The sequence below is a fragment of the Conger conger genome, chromosome 11, assembly GCF_963514075.1.
Source record: "Conger conger chromosome 11, fConCon1.1, whole genome shotgun sequence".
In the NCBI taxonomy this organism is placed as follows: domain Eukaryota; kingdom Metazoa; phylum Chordata; class Actinopteri; order Anguilliformes; family Congridae; genus Conger; species Conger conger.
Genome location: NC_083770.1, coordinates 5435190 through 5462565, shown reverse-complemented (window position 1 = coordinate 5462565; position 27376 = coordinate 5435190). Strand labels below are relative to the sequence as shown.

General features: G+C 40.6%; 1 protein-coding gene across 1 annotated transcript; it reads left to right on the top strand.

Moving 5' to 3' along the window:
* The first annotated feature begins 5729 nt into the window (after positions 1-5729).
* On the top strand, positions 5730-26355 carry mfsd10 (major facilitator superfamily domain containing 10). Its single transcript, XM_061261708.1, has 13 exons — positions 5730-5868; positions 6715-6882; positions 7985-8081; positions 8224-8327; positions 14353-14511; positions 14685-14873; positions 15281-15389; positions 15522-15633; positions 17425-17533; positions 19382-19472; positions 21179-21226; positions 21321-21410; positions 25448-26355. Exons 2-13 carry the CDS (start codon positions 6733-6735, stop codon positions 25549-25551), a joined length of 1362 nt encoding a protein of 453 aa, XP_061117692.1. The 5' UTR covers positions 5730-5868; positions 6715-6732; the 3' UTR covers positions 25552-26355.
* Positions 26356-27376: the final 1021 nt, after the last annotated feature.

Below are 27376 nucleotides of genomic sequence, written 5' to 3'. Positions count from 1 at the left end.
GTGCAGTCAGAACAACTTGGAGCTCAATGCTGTGAAGACAGCGTCCCTCCCCGGTACCCGATCTTTGCCAAAGAGATCCGTAAAAAGTCTTTCAGCACCCATCCAATGACCAAGAGCCGTCCCAGCGCCTGATCGCCCTTTGCCAAGGCAGGAAAACTGCGGCGGACCATCCGATCAACTTCCGCACTCTCGCAGCGGCGACCAACTGGAATGATGCGCTTCTGGCGAGCCTGTTCCTGGCCAGTCTGAGTGAGGCACTCCAGGACAAGTTGGTGCGGCTCGAACCCATCGCCCAGTTCGACCCGCCCGTCCATGCTGCCATTCGTTTGGACAACCGTGCCAGACAATGCCGGATTGAGAGACAGGTCCTACTCGGCCAGCCGAACCCATGGACCTTTCCCGTGCGGGTATGAAGATCTCACCCGAGGAACGGATATATCGGAGAACGACTAGTTCCTGCTTCTATTGTGGGAAGCTGGGACACACCCAAGTTCGGTGCACCCTTTGGTCCAAGAAATCCGGCCCATCTGTTTAGGTGAGAGCGCTCAACAGACATGAAAGGTCTGCCAGGAACGACTATCGCCCCACACTCACTGCCATGTTGATGCTCCCCAAGAGAGCGATCCAGGTTAACGCATTGGTGGATTCCGGTGTGGACGCGAACCTCATAGACGAAGTGATGGTCATGGAACTGGACATTCCCACCCTCCCACTGCCCCACCCCGAGAATGCTCGGTTGTTGGATGGAAAGACGTTTTGCTGCATGACCCACATCACCAAACCCATCCAGCTGATCATTTCTGGAACACAGACACAGATGCTTCCCCGTCATCGACCTTACGACTGCGCCATCAAGCTGCTACCCAGTTCCACACTCCCTTCAAGCCGTATCTACAACGTCTCCAGACCTGAAAGTGAGGCCATGGAGAAATACATCCAGGACTGCCTAACCCAGGGGTGTCCAATCTTATCCAGAAAGGGCCGGTGTGTGTGCAGGTTGTTGTTTTAGCACAGGACTAAGACAGCTGATTCTACTCACCAAGGTCTTGATTAAAGACCACGATTAGTTCATTAGTATAATCAGGTGTGTTACTGCTGGGTTAAAACAATAACCTGCACCCACGCCAGCCCTTTTAGGATAAGATTGGACACCACTAACCAATGGACTGATTTGCCCATCCTCCTCACCCATGGGCGCCGAATTCTTCTTCGTGCAGAAGAAGGATGGCTCATTGCGTCCCGGCATCGACTTCAGGGAGCTTAACAACATTACTGTCAAAAACAAATACCCTCTGCCATTGATGGACTCCACCTTTCATCCTCTGCACGATGCCACCATCTTCACCAAGTTAGACCTACGCAACGCCTACCACCTGGTTCGTATCCGAGAGGGTGACGAGTGGAAGACCGCTGATTTACTCCACCAATGTCAAGGAACATGAGAGTCACGTCCGGCAAGTTCTCCAGAGACATATCAGGGCGGATCCCAAGAAGGTTCAGGCGGTCACTAACTGGCCCACGCCTGTCTCTCGAGAACACCTCCAACGCTTCTTGGGATTCGCCAACAGTCTAACTTTTGAGTATTTGAGTGTTTATTATTTTATATCGTATATTTATTGTAAAAAAATATTATTTGCTCTTGGGGACATGGTAAAAATGGGCACGTGTACCAAAAGCAAAGTGGTTAAAATACACCCCCCCTTTTTTTTAACCCTTGTGCGGCGGACATATTTCTGTTACTCAGGACCTTTTCGCGGGTCTGGTGGACCCATACCATTATTGGGGTCTTAAAACAGTACAGTCATAACAATTTATGTAAAAATACTTCACAGATGTTGACCTTATCTTAATTACAAGCAATATAGACCATAACATATAGCATATACAGTTAATATGTGCCATTTACCCCTGCTAAATCACATTCATTAGTATTTGTTTTTTGTGATGAAATGTGATTTTGGTCAAACAAATCAATAATAATCAAAACTGGGAGGAATAAATTATGTTTATCTTCAACAAATATAAAGGAGAGAAGGCTGTCTTCAATATTGGTGTTTATTGATTCAAATAAAATTGAAATTGGGATACAGAACACAAATTTAACAATGAACACATGCCCACAATAAGGCGGAAAACAGCAAAGCTTTCTGGGGCCCAGCCACAAGGAGGGCTGGACTTTTGTTCAGAGACCCAGTCATTACTCAAACGGCCCTGATTGAACACAATATCTACACACCACACGAGGGGCACAGTCTGACAGTGTGTGTTGCAAATGAATTTTCTGCACTTGCAGCACGTGAACTGAGTCTTTCGATCCTGCTTTGGTCCACACACATCACATCGCTTCTTCTTGGCGGCAACCTAGAATGATGAAAACACACTTAGTTCATTCCACATATAAAGTTACAGCAGGCCAAGGTAGGAAAGATAGACACACACATGCAACAATATGAATACTGAAACTTACTTCACATACTGGAGTTGGTGGTGGTTCTGTGGATTGGGCGGGTAAGGCACCAGCATCATCCCTCTGAATCCGCCTCACAATGGCTGCAGAAGCTGGGGTCCTAATAATAATAATAAAAATAATAAACTTAATTTGTATAGCACCTTTCATACAATAATTGCAGCTCAAAGTGCTTTACAACAAGGAAATTACATATGCACACTGGAATGAATATAGCCACCCACCTTGGCATAAGCTGTCTTCTCTGGATCTGAGGTTTCACCAGGTCCTTTCCCAGATCCTCCAGAAACAGCCTTCTCTTTTGTAGCTTGCCTCTGTTCCAGTCTGGATTCAGTGACATCCAGATTACAAAAGCATTGTAGGCTGAGATGTCCAGGATGTTGAAGAACAAGACCAGCGGCCAGCGTAGTGCTCTTCTCTTGCAGCTATAGTCACTCTCCAGCTTGTCCAGATTGTCCACCCCTCCTTTTGTGGCGTTGTAGTCCATTATGATTTGTGGCTTCTGGTGCTCCTGGCCACAGATTCTCCCATCCCTATGGAGCGTACTCATCAGTACCACATTTTTCCCTTTCTTTGGCACGTAGGACACAAAGGTCGTGTTGTCTGTGAACACAAACTTGGAGGAATTGACAAGCCTATGCCATGTGGCCAACAGCTCAGGTGGGAGCTCTGGCTTGTTTTTCCTGACTGTTCCCACCATTGTCAGTTTCCTCTTGAGGAGCTCCTGTCCCAGCTTGTGCGATGTAAAAAAGTTATCACAAGTGATATTGTGGCCGCGGAGTCCCTGTGTTATGTCCAGGACAACACGGTTTTCTTCCTGATTTCTTTTTTTTTTTGCATGTTTGTCACATTTAAATGTTTCAGATCATCAAACAAATTTAAATATTAGTCAAAGACAACACAAGTAAACACAAAATGCAGTTTTTAAATGAAGGTTTTTATTATTAAGGGAGAAAAAAAATCCAAACCTACATGGCCCTGTGTGAAAAAGTGATTGCCCCCCCCTGTTAAAACATAACTTAACTGTGGTTTATCAAACCTGAGTTCAATTTCTCTAGCCACACCCAGGCCTGATTACTGCCATACCTGTTCTCAATCAAGAAATCACTTAAATAGGACCTGCCTGACAAAGTGAAGTAGACCAAATTATCGTCAAAAGCTAGACATCATGCCGAGATCTAAAGAAATTCAGGAACAAATGAGAGAGAAAGTAATTGAGATCTATCAGTCTGGAAAAGGTTATAAAGCCATTTCTAAAGCTTTGGGACTCCAGCGAACCACAGTGAGAGCCATTATCCACAAATGGCGAAAACATGGAACAGTGGTGAACCTTCCCAGGAGTGGCCGGCCGACCAAAATTACCCCAAGAGCGCAGCGACGACTCATCCAAGAGGTCACAAAAGACCCCACAACAACATCCAAAGAACTGCAGGCCTCACTTGCCTCAGTTAAGGTCAGTGTTCATGACTCCACCATAAGAAAGAGACTGGGCAAAAATGGCCTGCATGGCAGGAGTTTGGAGTTCCAAGACGAAAACCACTGCTGAGCAAAAAGAACATTAAGGCTCGTCTCAATTTTGCCAGAAAACATCTTGATGATCCCCAAGACTTTTGGGAAAATACTCAGTGGTCTGACGAGACAAAAGTTGAACTTTTTGGAAGGTGTGTGTCCCATTACATCTGGCGTAAAAGTAACACCGCATTTCAGAAAAAGAACATCATACCAACAGTAAAATATGGTGGTGGTAGTGTGATGGTCTGGGGCTGTTTTGCTGCATCAGGACCTGGAAGACTTGCTGTGATAAATGGAACCATGAATTCTGCTGTCTACCAAAAAATCCTGAAGGAGAATGTCCGGCCATCTGTTCGTGACCTCAAGCTGAAACGAACTTGGGTTCTGCAGCAGGACAATGATCCAAAACACACCAGCAAGTCCACCTCTGAATGGCTGAAGAAAAACAAAATGAAAACCTTGGAGTGTCCTAGTCAAAGTCCTGACCTGAATCCTATTGAGATGCTGTGGCATGCCCTTAAAAAGGCGGTTCATGCTCGAAAACCCTCCAATGTGGCTGAATTACAACAATTCTGCAAAGATGAGTGGGCCAAAATTCCATTCCTCCACAGCGCTGTACGAGACTCATTGCAAGTTATTGCAAATGCTTGATTGCAGTTGTTGCTGCTAAGGGTGGCCCAACCAGTTATTAGGTTTAGGGGGCAATCACTTTTTCACACAGGGCCATGTTGGTTTGGATTTTTTTTTCTCCCTTAATAATAAAAACCTTAATTTAAAAACTGCATTTTGTGTTTACTTGTGTTGTCTTTGACTAATATTTAAATTTGTTTGATGATCTGAAACATTTAAGTGTGACAAACGTGCAAAAAAATAGGAATCCATCCAAACACTTTTTCACACCACTGTAAACCTCATACTGTATGTAATGTAAATGTGTAGGGGGGTGCACAGTGTGTACTCAATGAAAATGAGTTAATTTACATGTTCTTCACAGAAAATGAGCCAAGGGTTATGAGTCAAAGGTTGAAAAAAATATTTGTTGTATCATTTTTATTTTAGGCGGCACGGATGGTGCAGTGGGTAGCACTGCTGCGTCACAGCAAGGAGGTCCTAGGTTCGAATCCCCGTCGGTCGGGGCCTCTCTGTGTGGAGTTTGCATGTTCTCCTCGTGTCTGCGTGGGTTTCCTCCGGGTACTCCGGTTTCCTCCCACAGTCCAAAAACATGCATGTTAGGCTGATTGGAGAGTCTAAATTGCCCGTAGGCATGAGTGTGTGAGTGAATGGTGTTTGTGCCCTGCGATGGACTGGCGACCTGTCCAGGGTGTATTCCTGCCTTTTGCCCAATGTATGCTGGGATAGGCTCCAGCCCCCCTGCCACCCTGTTCAGGATAAGCGGGTTCGGATAATGGATGGATGGATTTTTATTTTAGTAAACATTGAAAACGGGTCCCACAGACCCAAACCTCTTTAGAGGGTTAATAGCTACATAGATTTCAGTTAATATGACGAAGAAGACCTAAACCTAAAATTGAAGTTATTTTGGAGTAATAATGTTACATATTTTACAGCAAATATCAAAGAGGTGTTTACTTGGGACAGAAAAGGCACCGGATGACCCAGAGGAATACCCAAATACAATTTCATAGTCATTGGTCTAAATTGTATTTAATATACACATCTCTTAAAACAGAAACGTTTCAAACTACCCCGGCAGATTCTGTATGCATACGTCACATTTCTTTCCTATGCAAGAAAGTGAAATAGGAAACCGCTTCCTGGTTCTCTAGAAATTAGAAGGCAGATTTTGCCATGCATTACTATGAAAACAGAATGTTCAGTCATTCAGTATTGGAGACAGACAAACCCAAGATACGCCACTGATTTTGAAGGTAGGCTAATGCGTCAACGAGAATGTAGCTGCTAGTTTAGCGATTGGAATTCGTGGATGGATGTTGTAAACGGCTCGTTTTTGAAGCATAGGCTACATGCACTTCTGAAAAGAAAACTGCCTCGAGTTGGCTACTCCTTGAATTTAGACACTTTCCGCTACAAATGTATGTTAAACACAAATAGGCTGGAAGCCACATGTACTTATTTGCAGTGACTCATAGTGATCCCATAGTACAGACGACAATATTATTTAACTATTGGCCAACGTTAAGAAGGATTTGAAGTGAAGTAGTTGTAAATTTCCACGGCAAAAATATTGCCATGACAATTCGTTACTGTTTTTAAAACTACAGTCACATAGGCCAATTTATTTCTGTGTTTCCTTTTACTTTAGCCTACTTGTGAAGCTAACTTGGTTACTTCCTTATTTAGATATATGAAGTTATTTTATGATGATAGGTTGTGGGAAGTCGGCTACTCATTTCCTTATTGTACTTTGGCATCACGGTAGCCATCGTGTGATTCAGTGATTTCGTGTTCACAGCTACTCTGTTTACATTAAGATATTTATTGTCTCGCTGATATAGACAAGAACTTCCTGGTAGCTTAGTTTATCATTGTGCGAAGGGGTGGGACCCAAGACTCTGAAGTGCAAGAAGTTTTCTTTGTCTTAAAGAAAAATATATAGGCTATTACTACATTAACTGCTTTCTTTTCCTTTTATATGAGCTTATCGATTTGCTTGTGTTCCACGCATTCAATATTGGGGCATCTCAGTGCTCCAAATCGGCTTACCGCTTTTTGTACGCTTATCAGATTTATCAGATGTGTCTTATTCTCGACAGCCACCCTCTCGTGACAGGATGAAACGCTCGGATACAACTTCTCAAGAGGACAATGGCTCTTCAAGGGTTATTGCGGTGGTTTTCTTCGCCCTGCTCCTGGATTTGCTTGGATTCACCTTAATTCTACCTCTTCTTCCCTCTATTCTAGACCACTATGGACAAACTGAAGTAAGTAGTCCAGTATCACCACGGTTTTACACGACCTGCCCAGTGTCTTGAAACAGACATTCTATGTACTGGTTGTAAAATATATACAATGCCTGATGTTCTTGGAGGCATAATTTTCTTGAATTCAAATACATGTTATCGGTATGTAAAACATATTTTTGCATGTGGCAGAGATCTAGCCCAGACTGGGCAAGTGTTGCAGCACAAAAGATAACAAAGTAACATCAAGCCCAAACAGCCATAGCATTATCTACAACCACAAGGTATGCCAACAGACTGGACTGGACAGTTATGGACAGACTGGCTAATATGAAGCATACACACAGTTATGTCTTATCAGTTCCTTGTTGTAAAATTGAGATTTTTTTTGTTACCTGATATCACATATGCAAAAAAGTGAATATTAAATGGAAACTACTTACTTTACTATGTAAAACGTTGGAAATGAGCCTACTTGTTTTTCAGAAATATGCTGTCGTCATAACCTGTTTGATCTTCCATGGGAACCAGATATCCAGTGGGAGGAGGCTTATTTCCAACATTTTACAACATAAAGTAGAGCAATCAAACAGGTTATGAGGACAGCATATTTCCAAGGGAGCAGCATAAGCTGTTTAAATTGAACTGGGCTTGTTGGCTCGTTGACCATTGTTTCCCTTTTCCATGTTACCTTACTGATGCCTTATAACAGGGCATCAAAAAATGGAAAATCAGCAGTAGCAGTGTGCACCACTTGAATGCGTTTTTTCTTTTGATCGCAAAATTGAGTTTTAAGTATTTTTTACATAGTGACAGCATTATGAATTAGGCACTCTGTTGTGTAATTGAAATAATATCGGGGCATGTTTAAACATTTGAATGTTTTTATTAACATCACAAGAATAATTTACAAGAAAATAGTTCCATGGTCCAGTAGATAGTACCAGGTGGTTGCTTTGCAATGTTAGTAAACTCTAACGTTGTTCTGTTCTGCCAAACTGGCTTGGTAGTTAGCCGCAGACTGATAATTGAAATAGACTGTAAAGGAGTAACTAATCAGATTGCAAGGTTTGTCCTGCCCATTTTACAAATTGCTGTATTTGACCTTTTGTCTTTTCAACAGGATGCTGTGTATCAGTCACTCCAGAGCGTTGTGGATTGGTTCAGAGAAGCTATTGGGGCTCCCATTGAAACAAAATGCAACACAGTTCTCTTTGGCGGTAATGAAAAGTTCAGTCGTTCTTAGACATCAGCTGCCTCATTGAATACATTTTTTAACCTATTGTCCATTATGTTCATTTTAAGGCCAGCATGGATGACAACATACCTTTGTAGTCACTTTCTGTGTGTTTTACTTCTCAGGTTTGATCGGGTCACTCTTCTCTCTGCTGCAGTTCCTGTCCTCACCTCTCACTGGGGCAGCGTCCGATTACTATGGGAGAAGACCGCTGATGATGCTGACCACAGTGGGTATTCCGGTGTCTTCTATACTATTCACAGGGAACCGGGTTCCCATGCGTCCTGGAAAAACCTGGAATTTTTGGATGCATTTTTTCTGCCTTGCATGTGCATGTCGTTGGCTGTGGTCGGCCCTTGCAGAAGGAGGCGGGACCCTGTCTGTGTCCCAAATCAAAAAATGATGCAAAATGGCTGCTGTTTTGGTTAACCATTTAAGTTGTTATCCATCCGCACCCCTAGTATAATAAAAGTAAGTTGAGTCATTGCTGCTCAAGTTTTGAAGACATCTATATTTACAAGAGTACACTGCTTTATAGCTACGTAGTTATCTTAGCAAGTTAGACCACATTCAAACTTGGTAGCGAAAACTATCGATAAGTGAACTGGTCAAATTGGTTGCCTGTGTGGCTTCCGTTTATTGCATTTGATGGACCAAGGTCCTGTCATCTTGAAATTTGGTCCATGTGTGCTACTGGTCAGCGTGTACAGTGCTAACAAAATAATTGTTGACAATTGCCAATAGGGAGCAGTACGGTAATTTATCAAACTTGTGCAGAAGTTTAATAAATAACGTCGGCAACCTCTTAGACTTTCCTTTTTTTTGCTTCTTCTACAAAACTGAAACAATCTTCGCCAAATTTGGCAAAGCGCAGGCCTGGTGTAACCCTGGGAAAAAGGAGCAAACCATTTCATTACATTACATTAACGAATTAACCTTTCTCCATGACAATCAAATGTTATGGGCCTACTAAAACAGGTGTAACTCATGAGTGCTTTGTCCAATCATCACAAATCCTGGTGAGTACCTTGAAGCTTAACCTGCTACTGCCCCATAAAATGTGTGAAAGTGTGTACTATGTGCTATTGTTAAGGGAAAATACAATAATTGCATCACTAGATCCTACTCCTTCCAATTAATAACTTCAAGTAACAACATCAGCATCATGTTTTTGAAAACACGTTTTTTTCTTCCATTAAGGTCATCAAATCTTCACCAAATCAGAGACAGAGCATGCTGGGATTAACCCCAATGAAAGTTATGACTGTTTTTATGATGCTGCAAACAATGACATGTCAGTCAATTGTTGTGGGTGTGGCCATTTTTACTGAAACAGCTGTAACTTTTCAATGCTTTATCTGATCATCATGCAACTTTGCAAACTTGTGCAATAGTAGCATCTGGGGCTGCATGCCAATGTAGTAAGTGCTGTAAGAGGAATATAAATATAATGCCTCAAACTCCTCAATTAATTTACCAATCAAATTTAAACTTTGCATGTTATGTCTTTCTGTCAGCTCCCAATTTCATGTACAATGACAAAGTAATACAGTATCTGAAGAAATATGGCCACGATCAGCTAATCAAAATTAAGCAGTTATAAAAAATTTGGTGAGAATTGGCCTATAGGCAGCGCAACGGTAATGCAGTCCCCTCCAAAATCCCTTTAAACTTTAAAATAGGGCCCATTGTGCTTATACCCTCAATTCTATTCTACCAGGTATTCAGCCTGAGTTCATGTTTTCCAAGCAAAGTGGTTTGAATCATCAAAACCACAGAGATTCACTCTGTCAATCCAGTGCACTTTCTGAACCAATCAACAATGAGATTTACCTGATCGAAGAAAAAAAAAATCAATCGGATGTAATAAAATAAATGTCATGCACAGTGAACCCGTGGGACCATATTTGAAAAAAATTAAGCTAATTTTAAGTTTCCAAATAAATGCAATATTCGCTGGACAGGAGTTTTGGACAAAATCAATCATAAACCACTCCACCTGCTTGCCAAGCTATAGATAAAGCAGCTCTCTAGCAGTTGATTTCTCATTGGCCATCATGCTTGTATTTCAGTTCATTGATTGGACATGCAGTACACCATCATGCCTTTGAAAGAAACTCTCCAAAAGGACACATAAAAATAAAAAAAAAGTTGTGTTTTGGGGTTCCAGAGGGGACCACCCTCTGTATAAATGGCTCCTGGAGGGAAAAAGGTGCACACAATATTCCAATATGGAGAGGTTTGTGGACACTGGTGCCCACCTTTGGGAAACACATCAAATTTTACTGCTCTGACCAATCCACTCCAAATGTTTGTCCTTGTTGTGGGGACTATGGTTGCTACATCCTCTGTGGATCACCAGAGGGTGCCATCGTCTTGTATTTCGGGTTTTTTGTCTTGTTATTGTCTTCACCTGTGGTAATTCGTAATGGTTTGCACCTGTGCTCGACCCTACATTAGTAATGCCTTTTGCTTAGTTCTTTGCTCTTGAATTTGCATGCCCGTATGTTCTTGTGTCAATATACATTATACGCTAGAAGCCTTCAGTACAGATTATTTTGTTTTGAGCGTCTTTGAGTGTTCAGCCTCTCTGCTCTTGTGTTCACATTACTCCAGCTCCTACAAGTCGTGTAGTGGTCAGAGTGCATTCCTTCGTTGCAACTGAGGAACCAACCCCTGACACTGGTGTTATGTACATCCTGGGGTATGAATCTAGTTTTGACGAGTATCAGAAATACATTTATAATTACTGCAGAATAAAGAAAATACAAGAGAGAGAGAAAACAGTATGAAGCCTTTGAGGGGAGGTTAAAACAAAACAGACACCGTAGTAACTAAAAATAACAATAAATTAAAAGCATTTAAAAAAAATAAGTGTGGAAAGAGTGACTTGTGTACACATGTGTTGGCCAACTGGCAGATAGACAGGAGGATGAACAGACAAACAGACAGGTGGACAGGCTGGATTGTTGATTGGAGCCTTGATTGGATAGTGTGGAAAAAGGGAGAAAAGTAATAATAATAATAAAAATAAAGATGGGGAAAAAATAAAATAAAATACAAAGATAACATGATGAGCATGAATAATACATTCTTAAATACAAAAAAACAAACAAACAAAAAGAACAGTAAAAGGAAAATATGCATGATTATGGATAGGCTGGACTGGGATATGGTATTGCAGAGAGGAGTTTCTGGAGTATGTGAGTATATGTTGGTGAGGGTGGGGTTGGGGGGTTAGTCCACAGGCAAATTGAATGATTTTATGAAAGGACCCCAAATGTTTTCCAAGTGTGAGCTTTGGTGCTGGTGTGAGATTAGTTCCATGGATATGTGTTCATTGAGAAGATTTGTGTTATGTTTATTTTGTGTCTTGTTTTCCAGTTTAAGAGGATGGTTTTCTTGGCGATAGCTAGGGCAATGAGTATAGGTTTGGAATTTTGATTTGGTGGGTTGATTGTTGAGAGGTCTCCTAGTAGACAGAGGGATGGACAGAGTGTAATGCTACAGCTCATAATGGGAGACGTTTGGTCTGTGACTTGTTTCCAGAAATGGTGAGTTGGTGTAATTTGGAGATAATTTTTTTGGTGTTGATTCTTTTATTAATTTCATCCATTAGCGAAGGTAGTTGTAAGTAGTTGTTCATTATTTTAATTTAAAGTACTGGAGGTATTGCTCTTCCCCAGTAGTGTACTTATGGACCAAATCCTGGAAGGTGTTGAAGGTGCCATCCTGAAAGATGTGTTGAAGATGTGTGATACCTTTTTGTTTCCATGAGGTGAAGGAAAGTGGTGTTTTGTTAAGCAAGAAGTCAGGATTGTGCCATATTGGAGTGTATTTGCATGGGTTCATTGGGAATTTAAAGATTTTGTAAATTTTCCACCAGGCAGTCAGAGTTGTTGAAATGACAGTGTTTTTGTGATGCAGTTGTGGGGTTTTATTGAAGCACTGAGGAATGGTAGATCGGAGATGGAAATTTCTTTACATTCTGTTCTATTTCTATCCATGGGTTGTCTTGTTGGTTGGGATGAATTTACATTACATTACATTACATTACATGGCATTTAGCAGACGCACTTATCCACAGCGACCTACAACAAAGTGCAAATCAAACACAAGAACAAGTGCAAAGAGGACCTGAGAGGACAGTACAGTTCCAAGTCCTAGTGTAAACATACAGAAAATCAGAACCCTTGAAGAGTACAATCAACTTTCAAACTAGCATACCGCAGTTGGTAGCTAGAATCCAGTTTGTGATGTAGTTTAGCTGGTTTGCCAAATAGTATTGATAAAAGTTTGGGGCTTCCAGTCCTCGATTGATCCGGGGCGTTTTATTTTTCCAATAGAATTCAGTTTTGATGAAGTTTAATGAATTAAACCATTTTGTGGTGGGCTGGGTTGGAATCATTCTGAAGAGGTAGTTATTTTTGGTAGTATGGTCATTTTTACAGTTGCTGTTCTGCCAATTAGAGATAGTGGTAAGTTTGTCCAACAGTTTAAGTCATCTTCAATTGTATTTATTAATGGAATGAAATTAAGGAGGAACAACTCTGACAGCTTGGTGGAAATATTTATACCCAGATATTAAATATTGCTAGTGGAGGTGAGGGGTGAGTTCTGAGATGTAGCATTCTAGTCGGCACTATTTATGGGTAAAAAAGTTGATTTTGTCCAATTTATAGCATAGTCGGATATTTGAGAGAATGAATTAATGAGACTGATGACCTCATGCAGGGAGTTTGATGGGTCTTGTAGGTAGAGCAATATGTCATCTGCATAAAGACTGATCTTGTGGTGTGTAGAGGGGGTATGGATTCACTTTATTTGATCATTTTGACGTATTGCAGCGGCTAGTGGTTCAATGAACAAGGCAAATAAAGCTGGTGAGAGTGGGCATCCTTGCCTGGTCCCTCTGTGCAGTGTGAAACTCTGTGATGTTAGTCCGTTAGTAGAAACTGTGGCCATTGGTGAATTATATAATATTTTTATCCAGTGAATGAATGATTCTCCAAAGCCAAATTTATCGAGTGTTTTAAACAGGCATGTCCAATTTACTCTGTCAAATGCCTTTTCTGCATCTAGTGAAGTGATTATTGTTTTAGTTTCGTTTTGATTCGCTATATGATTTAAATTGAAAAGCCTATGCATATTGTTTGAAGAGTGTTTTTGATAAATCCGGTTTGATCTGGATAGATTTGTGATGTGGTAACCATTTCAATTCGGGTGGCTAGTGCTTTGCTGATAATTTTGAGATCGGTGTTGATGAGCGATAGGGGGTGGTAGCTGGGACACAGGGTTGGGTCTTTACTAAATTCTATTTTAAATGTAGAAAACCTAATTTAGTCCAGGACTAAGCTGAATTTGCATCTCAACTGGCCCATTGTTTTATGTCAAATACAACATGCTGGATTATTCAGCCATGAAAATGATATGTTCGATTCTAGGGATGTGACAAATCATCAGTTTTTATAAACGTTTACCATCCCATTTTGTAACTGTGTAAACAATACTGCTTATGACCACCTTGTTTAGGGAAAAAATCAGAAGTAGAAGAAGTATTTAATCGCATTATCAAGCTTTATTATGGGCCATCTTAATAGTTTCATGTCAACATTGTAAATCAGATTATAGCTTAATTGCTAAATTAAAGACTTACATGTACATTGTGCAGTGTAATATTGTCATAAAATTTGAAATGGGATTTGTCCAGTGTTTTGGCTGTGGCTCCATTGTGTTTCTATGCGTCAGGCTTTGCCACAATAATCTGTATCCACTCAAAAACAGATAATCTTTTCACTGAATCTTTCCACTTCCGCTGTGTTTGAGTTTTTTTAACTTTAATTTAGTAATTCTGACTCTTGGAAAACAAACCCAAAATGGTTACCTTTCAGAAGATGCCTGTAGTCAAAGGGGTTCAAGAATAAGTCTGCATTTTATTTTGGGTATGTAATTTTCAAGCTTGCATTAAGAAAAGGGGTGATACTTAAGGGGTTAATATGTTACTTTGCTTTTTTTAATGAAATACAAAACATTATCTGTAACATTTTAAATGAATGCTTTGTAATCTCAAATTTGCACTCTTCTACTGACACACTAATGCACAGAACTGTGCATGTATAACATTCATATAAGTGTTATACCTGGCCCCCTCCCATCTAAACTACATTCATTTGGAACTATGGATAATATTGATTACAAACAAATGTAACATTTTATCTACCAACAAATACCTATGTGGGCCTTTTTGTTTTCAGGTGGGATTGATGTCTTCCTATGCCTTGTGGGCTTTGTCCCGCAGTTTCAGCATGTTCCTGCTGTCCCGAGTGGTGGGGGGCATCTGCAAGGGTAATGTCAGCCTCTGCACCGCCGTTGTGGCTGACTTGTCCTGCTCCAAAGCACGAAGTCGAGGAATGGTAGGAATGCCATTTCAATCCGGACACATTCCAGTCATGTTTCCTCTTTTCCTATCTGTGAGGTCAGCTTTTCTGCTTCACTACCCAGTGTTACTACCCAAGAATTACAGCCAAAGCAAGAATGTCTTTTGAGGAATCTGAAATACTCTCAATGTGTTTTGTGTTGTTGTCAGGCAATGATTGGTGTAGCTTTCTCAGTGGGCTTCACAGTAGGTCCTCTGATTGGGGCATACTTTGCCCGAAGGTCCAGTTTGGAAGAGGTGTTCTACCTTGGCCCAGCTCTACTGGCTTTGTTCTTCTCCACATCAGACCTACTCTTCATCTTCCTCATGCTACCTGAAACTCTGCATAAAGACACAAAGGTGAGCTCTTGTCAACCTGTTGGAAAGGTTTCTTTGTTTCTGGCGTTCATTCATAAGACAGCTTGCTAAACAAACATGGAAATATGATCAACTAACAAGGTAGTGTGACAGACTGGGACCATGAGACCATGGGCGAACCGTGGGCGTGTCATATTCCGCCTGCCTTGTGCATTGAGCAACGCCCTCTGTTGATGATGGAGGGTGGTGGAACTTTGGTTCTGCTTAAACTGGTATGGACGTGGGCTGGTTCGCCAGAAAGCACCAAGGTTCTAAGACTCTAGAACGGAACCAGAGCCAGAACCAGAACCGCGTCTGTCTGAAAGCGGTATGGATGTGTCAGTTCACAAATGGTCTACTGCTGTCAGTCATGGCATTGCAAGCATACTAACTGCTGCTTCATACATCAGGCCTCCTCAATGTCCTCCGGCATCCAGGGAGCAGGGGACCTTATGAACCCAGTGGCTTTGTTCCATTTCTCTGCTGTCACACGGAGAGAGGACTCGCCCTCCAAAGAACGTGAGTCACATACCTGCTTGCCCAAACCATATCATTGATGTTTCAATATTTATGTTCCTCAATAGTTGAACCAGTACCATAGCTTCATATTTTTTTAAGAGTGCCTGTTACTTTATTTTTGGTGGACATCAGGTATGGAGAACCTGAAAGCACTCGGCCTGGTCTACTTCTCCTACATTTTTCTTTTCTCTGGATTGGAGTTCACACTCAGCTTTCTGACTCATCAGCGTTTCCAGTTCACCAGGTATGTGTTGGGGGAAACAACCTCAATGGAACTTTACTCTGAACTGGGCAAAACCGAAAGCTAGCTTCTGACTGAAGGAAGTCAATGAACATTACAATACAACAATTACATTTTCATGACCTGGATAAGTCAATGCTAAACTTGTTATGCATTGAGGATAAAGAACAGTGAGTTTAGATAATTAGGTCAAAGCTCAAAATGGTTCACAGTCCAGGCTTAAAGCATTTGGAGGTTTAACAAGTCAAGTGCCCAAAGTTCAGGTTGCACCAGAGATCCACCAAAAGTAAATCTAAGCAGAAGACTCAAACAAGAGTTGATGAATGGAAAGACCAAGGTGCTTTGCAGGCACTAGGGATGGGCACTCAGTATTTTCATGATTCGGTTAACAGGCGACATTTAATTGATTAACTGATTAAAAGTCTATTTTTTGAACTCCCATAATAGGCTTTACAAGCATGCTACAATAGGCTGGACCACCAAAACAATAAAAGTCAGCATACGCACATTAATTAGATATATTACTGCACAAGAGGGGCATGATTTCAGAAAAAAATGTTTCGCAAAAAATAACTTCATGAATTTATGGTTGCACAAAAGACAAGATGTCTATAGCAGTGTATCAGCAGTAATATCTCCAAACTCCAAATATTTTGAAGGCATAACACTGAAAAGGGATGGTTGCCTGAAAATGGCAACTCTAAAAATCAGTACCAAGATGTGGAGAAATGCGTCCAAATTGGGAGGAACTTCATCATGCAGCAAGACAATGACCCAAAACACTCTGCCAACACAACAAATGACATCATTAGGGAGAAAAAGTGGAAGGTTTTAGACTGTCCTAGTCAATCACCAGTCCGTAGCCTAATTGAGCATGCATTTGATCTCCTGAAGAGGAGATCAAAAGGAAAACCTCCCGAAACAAAAACACTGAAGCAGGCTACAGTAAAAGCCTGGAAAAGCATCACAAAATAAAAATGCAACAGTTTGGTGATGTCAATGGGTCGCTGGCTTGATACAGTTATTGCAAGCAAGGGATATGCTACCAAATATTAAGTGTTATTTACTTACTTTATTTAACTGTTCCAATACTTTTGCTCACCCAAAATTGGGTGGTCTGATACCAAAGGTGCTATGTAGTAGTTTAAGTAGTTTAACACATCGATGTGAAAATTCCATGAAATAAAAGCTGCAATACTGAACTCTTGTCTTATGTCCATCTTTTTATCTCAACCCCAAATGTATTCAGTGTATTACAGAAACAAAGGAATTGGACTTGCCTTTCCAATGCTTTTGGAGGGGACTGTAGAACAATCTTAAAAGCATTTTTATAAACAGCAAGGCTTAGAGGAATCATCTGCCCATCCAATGAAAACTCTGTTATATGCTTTTTTGAGCATCCATAGTTTTGTGTAATTTCGTTTTGTGGTGGTTTCTTGGGTGTTGCTAGGTGGTTGCTAAGGTGGTTGCTAGGGTGTTGCTAGATGGTTGCTAAGATGTTCCTTGGTAATTACTAAGGTGTTGACAGGTTGTTACTAGGTGGTTGCTAGGGTGTTGCTAGGTGGTTGCTATGCAAGTTGCATTTTGAATAACAGTAGTGTGTTACTTCGCAGTCACACTAATAAGAATTATAGCTACCGCTATACTGCAGGATTAATAAAACAAAATGTTTAAAACTGATTTTGATCAAGTATCCATTTCGGTTAGCCGGTTAATTGCTTAACCATGCTCATCCCTAGCAGGTACCTTGTTATAACACAACTGATGTTAAAATGGCATCTTTATATTTTGCAGCATGGACCAGGGGAAGATGTTTTTCTTCATTGGAATCACCATGGCAGTAATTCAGGGAGGATATGCACGCAGGATCAAACCAGGTCATCAGATCAAGACTGTTGAATGGGTAAAATCACTTAATATGTTGAAAACAGTGCTTATGTCATTCGGACAGCCATATCAATCTATTTATAGCATAATGCTTTAAGTACTGTAAAACAATATGAATTGCCCCCCACTTCAGGCTTGTCATGCTTGTCCAGCACTTTCCTCTAAAATGCCTCTAAAAACCTAGACATAGCTTTGAAAAATGCCATAACTTTGTAAAATAGCTTATAAAGTAAACAAAAAAAAAACAATAAAAACAATGGAGCTTCCTCAAACGCTATGCTGTACGTTACTCATGGAAATGAATGAAACACATTGGTATTGGCTCGTTTCGCTAGTTGAACAAAACAGACCAATTTAGCTTAGTGCTAGCTACCTGGCTAATGCAATTTGGATAACAGAAACAAATTATGAAAGGGATCATTTTTAGACTATGTTAAGCTTCGCCACAGGTGCTGGTCATAGCAAGTTACAGCTAGTTATCTAATCTAGCTAGACATGAGTTAACCACAAAAGTCCTGCTGAAAGATAACTGTAGTCACCACAGTTATAGAGTTAGCGGTTACATTGAGCTAGTGTTGCTACAGTATATAGCTAACTTAAGTTAGCTAGCTACATTTATTATTCTAATACATTAGTTGCTGACTAGCTAGTTAGCTAATGTTGCACTGTTATCTCACTGAGCTGGCTAGCAAAATTAGTGGGATGTTTAATTAGTTTTTGTTTAATTTCCTACAGTGCAGGTCAGGAAAACCAAGGAACAGTTTAATTTCAAGGATAGGGTCAAGGATACCCCATACGTTAGCTTTAATTATGGTAGCCAGCCAATATAGCTAGCTACATTAGCTAGGGTAGATGCCCCAAAGGAGTGCAGCTCGGAAAACTCCATCCAGGAGTGTTTTAAGTTTTAAATTTGTGTACGCCGGCCCTGCTGGCCTCTTTTTGACCACCCTCGCTTTACTGTACCTGACTATTTCGCTACTGTACTCTGTTTTCATAAATTGAGTGCTTGCTTGCCAATTTAGACAGTCCGTCAGCCTGACTGCTGCTCCTGTCAGTGTGCTAAATGTCATCTACTGCCTGCTGCAATACAGTTGCTGAACATAACGGTCTCTTGTGATTCTCATGTCCATTTAATAATGTAACATGCAATTAGCCTAATTCGTATTAGCATGCGTCTCCCCCATGTTAAGTCTATGGACAATTGATCGTCAAAATGTAGAATTTCGAGGTCTAATTCGAATGTAATAAAATGTACAGTTGTACAAAAAACCCATATATTTCTGAATTACCCAAACCCATCTCGGGATCGGTTGTATTTAAATTGAGTGATTTTTGCACAAAAAAGTCTTCATGTTTTATGCTATTTTTTTATAGTGAGCTACTGCTTCACTATTTTCCCTCCACTTCCTGTAAAACGATTTGAATATAGATTTTACATCATTGTGTACCAGTGGGTATGTATGTTGATCAAATATCTGTTAATTTTATGTTTCCCTCCAATCAATATCGTTCAGTACTTTAACTCAAGTAGAAATTTCTACTTATATTTTAGTATATTTTACCACGGTACTTTCACTCAAGTAGAGGATTTGTGTACTTGGACACAACACAACACTTTCATCCAGGTCTGAGCTAGCAGACCAGAGTGGTCTTGCTGGGGTGTAGGGAGCAATTTGGATGTACAGGGGCAGTCCCCTTAGCAGCTTGGAATGCCAACACTAGTGCCTTGAAGCGGATGTGTGCAGCAATAGGCAGCCAGTGTACCACACATGACAATGTATACTGTCAAAAGTACAATGACCTGCAAACTCGAGAGTTTCTACTGAAAATCTAAACCTAGTTTTAAAACTTGTTTTTTTTCCAGGCAATCATATCATTGATCCCAGCCTTCATTCTCATTGGACTAGCATGCAATTTGACTATGCTCTACATGGGGTTATTTCTGTACTCATTTGGTAAGCTTTACAAACATGGTGTTTTAAGTAAATAGGTCTTTGGTTATGAGGTTATTATTCAAAAACATCTCATGCTTCTTTTAAATAAAAACTTGTCTTTGGTGTGGGTGGTAAAGCAGGGAAGTGACAATAGAATTGGAACATTACTACATGACTAATTCAAAGGTTTGTTTTATTTATCATTTACTAAATTAACAAATATCTGAATGTAATTGACAGTTGAATCAAAGGTTTTCTGGTAGATCTTTATACCTTGAAGCCCAATTATACAGTGCCATGAAAAGGTATTTGCCCCCTTCTTGACTTCCTCAATTACTGAATACTTGTCAGGTTTAGGCTGACTTTCTAATGTTTGCATGTCACTGTTGTATTTGCCGCAGCTTGGTTGATAACCTCCCAGTCTAAAAGTGACACCTGGAACTTTTGCTCAGGCTTGTGCTGCAGTCCCCCAGACAATGAAATATAGTGCTGAAGTAATGTAAATAGAGCTGGCTAACAACAGCTAACGTTTCAAGAGTGTCATCTGAAACATAATGCAACACAATGTTCATAGATAAAATACTTACCAGTAGGTAGCTGGAGATACTCAATGAGCAAACAGCAGAATCTTGATCACTGGAGGGGTGGCATCTAGCATTAATCCCCAAGCCTTCTATGATAATATTCTATGGACAAATTAGTCCTGAGTGGAACTTCATATAACTTGTCACAGTGATCACTTCTTCTCTCTCAGATTCACTGTCATGAGACAATATCAATTGCCCCCCACTTCAGGCTTGTCATGCTTGTCCTGCACTTTCCTCTAAAGTGGTCCTTATATGTCTGGCATATAGCAAATACAGCATTTCACAGTAAGAACATAATTCAAACAATCAAACGTGGTGGTAGTGTGATGATAAGGGCAGCCTGTAGCGTAGTGGTTAAGGTACAGGACTGGGACATGCAAGGTCGTGGTTTGATCCCCGTTGTAGCCACAATAACATCCGTACAGCTGCCCTTGAGCAAGGCCCTTAACCCTGCATTGCCTCCTGCTTAGTCTAATCAACTGTACGTTGCCAATAATGTAATGTAATGTAACAACTTGCCATTATTGAAGGAACCATGAATTCTGCTCTGTACCAGATCGTTTTTGAGCTGTCCTGAACTGAAGCTGAAGTGAAGAACCACATCTGTATGACTGAAAAGAAACCAAATTAAAGTTCTGGTGTTTGACTTAATAGAGATGCTGTGGCTGGACCTGAAATGTGAATAAATTACAGGAAGCATTTGGTTGTATTGTTACTAAAGGTGGTGCAAGCTGTGAAGTTTAAGGGGGCAATTACTTTTTCACATGGGCAATATGGGTTTAAAAAATTAAATTACTTAAAAAATGTGTTTTGTATTTACTCATTTTCCCTTTGCCTTGTATTAGATTTTGTCTAAAGATCCGTGTGATAAATGCACAATAATAAAGGAAATCACAAAGGTTGCAAATATGTTTTCACATCACTGGAGATGAGTTTCATGAAGCACACATTCAGTATTTTATGGGGCCTTCTTGGAAAAGCTTCCAACCAAACACTCTTCTTGGGGTTCATTTCATAGAACCATCCTAGGGGCATTGTGGGTGAGGTTAATGAGTACAGACCTGTCCGTTCCACATAGTTAATGTAACATATTTTGTGCATTTATTCTGCAAGTTCATTTAGTTTTCATTAATCTTGCAGCAGCTGCAGTTGTTGTTCCTTGTCTATCAGCCCAGGTCTCTGAATATGGTGAGTGATTATTGATTATTGTCAATGTCATTACATTTAATTAATTTTTTTACTTGTTTACATTCAAAAGCATATGAATGTTCTGCCTCTACAGGCTTAGCCACACAGAAAGGTACGGTGATGGGAATCCTGCGGAGTTTGGGCGCGCTGGCTAGAGCACTAGGACCTATTCTGGCATCTTCAGGTGAGTCCTTTACAGTCACCCTAACATGAATTCCTGCATAACTGTGAATGTTGACCTTCAGCAGATTGGTGCTTTAGTTATAAGCGTGAACATGGCTCTGGATTGGAAAGTAGAAATGAGAGAAATGGGCAATATCTTCCTACCTTTAACGTGGTAAATCATTGTAAATTAATGTAGTGACGTGAAGGTCAAATTAAACCGCTCCAATTTGTGTAGCTGAATTCTGCCATGCTGAATTGCACCAAAGGTAACTATGTCAACTTACTTCGACAGGGGATGACTTGAACTCATGACTTGTTAATGTATTTGTAAATCATTCATTCATTTTGACTACTACATAATGTCCATTCAGGTATCCATAAACCAGTTAGGCTATTTGTTAATGGTTAACTCATTTTAAGTTTAGCCTATGTTTTGATAATGTATAAATAACCATGTAGTTAGTTCATGTATTTGTTAATTAATACAAAGTTACGGTCATGTTCAATCAATGTATTTGTACATCATTAATGTTTAACTACATTAGTCACTGGTAATTAATGTAACCTCATTGTACAGTGCTACCCAACCAAGTTATGAGCATGGAACACTTGGACATACTACTATAGATCAGCAAGAATAGTTTCTTACTTAATTATTGATAGATGTATATGTTTTAAGCATGTTGGAGTGAAATTTATTTGAAAAGATAATAAAAGGGAATTCTCAGGGTATTTTCATAAAACCAGTGTGGAATTGCACAATTTAGGAAGGCAAAGAATTTGCTTTGAAAACCTTTATCTGGTGAACTGCCAACACAAATCATGGGTTTGCTCTGAATGATATTGTGATCCAAAAGAGATATGCACAATAAAATAAAATAAAAATAATAATTAAATAAAAAAGGATATGCACAACGGACTTATGATGAACCACGTCTATAATCTGAGACGGCAGGTGAGAATAACACAAACGCTTCAGCTCCAAGCTTGGGTCCGTGTTTTCAGCCCAAACTATTGTGTTCATATTAAAGAGGAGATTCAAGAGTTTTTTATGTATGTTTAGAAATTACATTTTGATACATACTTCAATCCAATAGAGTAAGTAAAATACACCATGTTTGTATATGGGCCATTCTACAAAAGTCGTATCCCTCTCTGATAAGAAATTGACAAATAAAATCTCTCAATGGAATATAATTCTTTAGATCATTTTACTATTACTATTTTATTATAACTGAAAATATAAATCACTGTAATGGCAGGTACATTTGAAAGTTTAAATAATTAAATCTGTTTTGTAATTCATTTTATAATCTATTGAAAAAATGCTGTCCCCAATTTTGAAGTTACAACCGAAACACACACTGTTTGTGCCTGCTTGAAAAAATCCTATCTAATTGTTTTTGTCTCATGAAAGCTGGCTTGTCGAACTGAAATGACTGTCATTTCTCACTGTAATTATAATTTTTCTCATTGTAATTTTTCCTTAGAATGATCTCTTATGCTGTTTTTTTTTAAATTTAATTTCAAAGGTAATAAAAATGCAAGTAACATTTCTGATTCTAATCAGATCTAAGATGAGCTGCAGTGTTTTTTTGTGTGCCTCTCAGCTATGCTGTGAGCTTGCAGCACAGCTGTGGTGCTGCAATAAAATCATGTGAATTTGCCTACAGATGTCTTTGAAATTCTGCCCACTGCTACAGGCTACCCATCATCAAAATATAGAACAGTCTTAAAACGTTTTTATAAACGTACAAAACAAATTATAGCTACTACTATAATGCAGGATAAAAAGGTCTCGGTCAGGCCGTGACAGAGTACAGGATGAGGTCTCGGTCAGGCTGTGACAGGGTACAGGATGGGGTCTCGGTCAGGCCGTGACAGGGTACAGGATGAGGTCTCAGTCAAGCCATGACAGGGTACAGGATGGGGTCTCGGTCAGGCCGTGACAGGGTACAGGATGAGGTCTCGGTCAGGCCGTGACAGGGTACAGGATGAGGTCTCGGTCAGGCCGTGACAGGGTACAGGATGAGGTCTCGGTCAGGCCGTGACAGGGTACAGGATGAGGTCTCGGTCAGGCTGTGACAGGGTACAGGATGGGGTCTCGGTCAGGCTGTGACAGGGTACAGGATGAGGTCTCGGTCAGGCCGTGACAGGGTACAGGATGAGGTCTCGGTCAGGCTGTGACAGGGTACAGGATGAGGTCTCGGTCAGGCCGTGACAGGGTACAGGATGAGGTCTCGGTCAGGCCGTGACAGGGTACAGGATGGGGTCTCGGTCAGGCCGTGACAGGGTACAGGATGAGGTCTCGGTCAGGCCGTGACAGGGTACAGGATGAGGTCTCGGTCAGGCTGTGACAGGGTACAGGATGGGGTCTCGGTCAGGCTGTGACAGGGTACAGGATGAGGTCTCGGTCAGGCCGTGACAGGGTACAGGATGAGGTCTCGGTCAGGCTGTGACAGGGTACAGGATGAGGTCTCGGTCAGGCCGTGACAGGGTACAGGATGAGGTCTCGGTCAGGCCGTGACAGGGTACAGGATGGGGTCTCGGTCAGGCCGTGACAGGGTACAGGATGGGGTCTCGGTCAGGCTGTGACAGGGTACAGGATGAGGTCTCGGTCAGGCCGTGACAGGGTACAGGATGAGGTCTCGGTCAGGCCGTGACAGGGTACAGGATGAGGTCTCGGTCAGGCCGTGACAGGGTACAGGATGGGGTCTCGGTCAGGCCGTGTCACAGGTACAGGATGGGGGATCCTGCACCCTGGAGATGGAGTGCAGAATAGAGAGGGGGAACAAAACGAACACTGCAGACTGAACTCCGGTCCTGTCTGCCTAAACAAATGTAAATAAACCTCAGGGCTGGGCAGGAATCACAGTCGTAAGGAATGCAAGGGTCAAAATCCAATCAGCAAACAAATCAAAACAGGCTAGGCGAGAGTCAGAGTAGAAAACAAATGAGGCAATGGTCATACACAAAATCCAAACGGCAAACACCTGTTTTTTTCCATCCCCTTCCTGGAAGATGTTACGAGATTTGACGTCATTTTTTTTATCAGTGTTGATGTTTATCAAATTTAAGAAATTCCCCCAAAAGATCCCTCTAGGATCTTTCAGCGAACTTATCCCTGGTTATGGGTATGGGTATGCACTTTCTTGTACGTCGCTCTGGATAAGAGCGTCTGCCAAATGCCAATAATGTAATGTAATGTAATCTGTGTCACTCGTGTATATGTCTTATCGTGGAAGCTAGTTCTGCTGTACCTTTCATTTCTGCTTGTCTTCAACATTGTTGATGCTCACCACTTTTTGCCCTATTACAGTAACATCAGTGACAGCAGGTGTTCGATCTAAGACTGAAACTTCAAAACATATTGAAGACAAAAAGGGTGGGGGGTGGGTTGTTTGTGTAGGTTATTAAGTCCTTTCCTATCATTGAAAAAGGCTCACTGACATGTTGACTCACCCTCTGCCTGTTTTATAGTCCTTAAAATCGTTTTTCAATATATACAGTTGATGGCCCGACACTCTGTGCCAATACATTGTATAACGGAATTCAAGTTCATTGGCTGATTCTAAATGCCACAGCCAATGGCGTTTCAACGTCAGCGCGTTCACAGAGAAGGGGTGGGATAAACAGTGTTGTGGTTTGAAGGTGTTTGTTAGTGCTATTCCTATCATGGCCATTAGAAGTCCAAAATTAGCGATTGTACCTTTAAGTCAGTTCCTGCTTTCTGAGCGTTATCCCCAGCCATGTATTGTTATAGGTATATGTGTTATTTATGTCAATAAAATTTATTAAAAATAAATACGTAAAATAAAATTGAGTCATGGTGCGTCAAGATGTTTTCACTTGGTACTTTTTAAATTTTATTTTACTACCTATACTACCCCACCATACCCCCCTGTCACCTTGCTTAGCCCTGATGTACTTGCAGGTCTGTATTTTGTCAAAATCTATGAGGTGTGGTAATAATGTGCGAAATTCATCCTTCTCTATATATGGTTGCAAAAATCTTAAAAGCATAGTAACACAGCTTTCCGTTTTATATTTTTTCAGTGTACTGGTTGGCTGGATCGCAGGTGTGCTTTGTCGTCAGTTCGGCCCTTTTCGTTTTGCCACTGCTTCTGCTGCGGAGACAACGGTGGTCCAAGCAGGAGTGAAAGGAGGAGAGGCTGGCAGAGATTGGCCCTTGCACTGCACCAAGCATTCTTCAGATTATGCTTTTTATACGGCATGTTTTACTCTATTGTTCTCAGACCTGGGTCATATACACAATTGTTTTGGATTCAAATACTTTCCTACGCATTACTGCGCTTGTCTGGTGTATTGGAACCAATGACATACTGTCAAGAAGTGCAAATTCTACCTGGCCTGGTCCTCTTGGTTGGCTCTATTGCACCAGGAAAGATCAATCGGACAGAGAAAAGTATTTGAATCAAAACCATTACGTATTTGACCCAGGTCTGTTCGTTTTATACTTTCGACATTTGGACCTATAAAGTTTATATTTTGGTTTATATTGTGGCAAAATGGAGAAATTACCTCACATTTTCTTTCTGCAGACAGAAGTGATCACCATAAGTATGTTAAAAGTAGCATGAAATGTGTTTCTGCTATATACTTAAGGCAAAAACTGCTTTTTATGTAAAATGGTAAACATGTAAATACCATGATACAAAAGTTGATTGTCGGTACTATGTCATGTTCATATTTTAAACTCAGATCCAAATAGCTTAAAGTGAAAAATTAAATTAAGGTACAGTGCGGTCCGTAAGTTTTTGGACAGTGGTACAATTTCTGTTCTTTTGGCTCCGTACTCCAGCACATTAGCATTGAAATGAAACCATGAATATGAAGTGGAAGTGTAGACTGTCACCTTTGAGAGTATTTACATCCATATTGGGTGATTAATAAATCACACTACTTTACATATGTTGTAAAATAAACAATGTCAATAACTATTATTTTGTAGTTTACAGTATTTTTTGTGAATATCTATCAAGGATGCCAATAATTCTTGAGCCCACTAAATGTGAATGTATTCTGAACTCTTCACTTTTTGCACACTTTACTGTGTTGTAGATTTAATAAATGGATACAACTGCCATTTTTGGCAAATGTTTGCTAATTATTCAAAATCTAGAACTTAAATCTCTCACAAGTATTCAGGTTCTTAATCCAGTACTTTGTAGAAGCCCCTTTGGCAGTAATTACAGCTTTGAGTTTTCTTGGGTAAGTCTCTACAATCTTTGCACATCTGGATTTGGGCAGTTTATCCCATTCTTCCTGGCAGATCCTCTCAAGCTCTGTCTGATTGGATGGGACACATGTTCTATGGGGCTTTGGCTGAGCCACTCAATTCTTTCGATCAGATCGTACAGATTCACTGTAATAGACATTTAAATCAGGGGTGCTCAAATTTTTGCACCCTACTGTATATACACTCAGTAAGTGAGCACTTTATTAGGCATTTATTAGACTGCTTTTTTAGACTTCTGCTGCTGTGGCCTATCCACTAGTTCAGAGAAATGCTGACTTCTGCATGATGTTTGTTAATATATTGCTATACAGTAGTGTGAATAAATAATAATTGTGTCCTGACTGATACAGTAGGCTACTTCTGTGATATGTGGTATATAGTAGCATATAAGGCAGCATCCAATGGGTGCATTTTGGTTTTGAAGGAGGCTAATGACGGCTAGCAGCTCCGGCTTCCGACCGCAATGTGACTTTGTAAAGCCGATGCTAAGAATCGCTAGAGTGCGTTGCTGTCTTGGGGCTGCACGTGTGTCAGCCCACGGCCTCCAACCCCCTTAATGCAGGCAAGGCTTCATATTAAAATGTACAAAGCAGCTTCATTGCAGTGAGAGCTTTTAAGTAAGGTTAAGTTAACATGCATGTATGCTTTTAGTGCAGTTAAATTGGTTTTAGCCATGACACATAGCGTATTTAGCTACATTTATTTTTAAGTTTGCTTATTTTCCC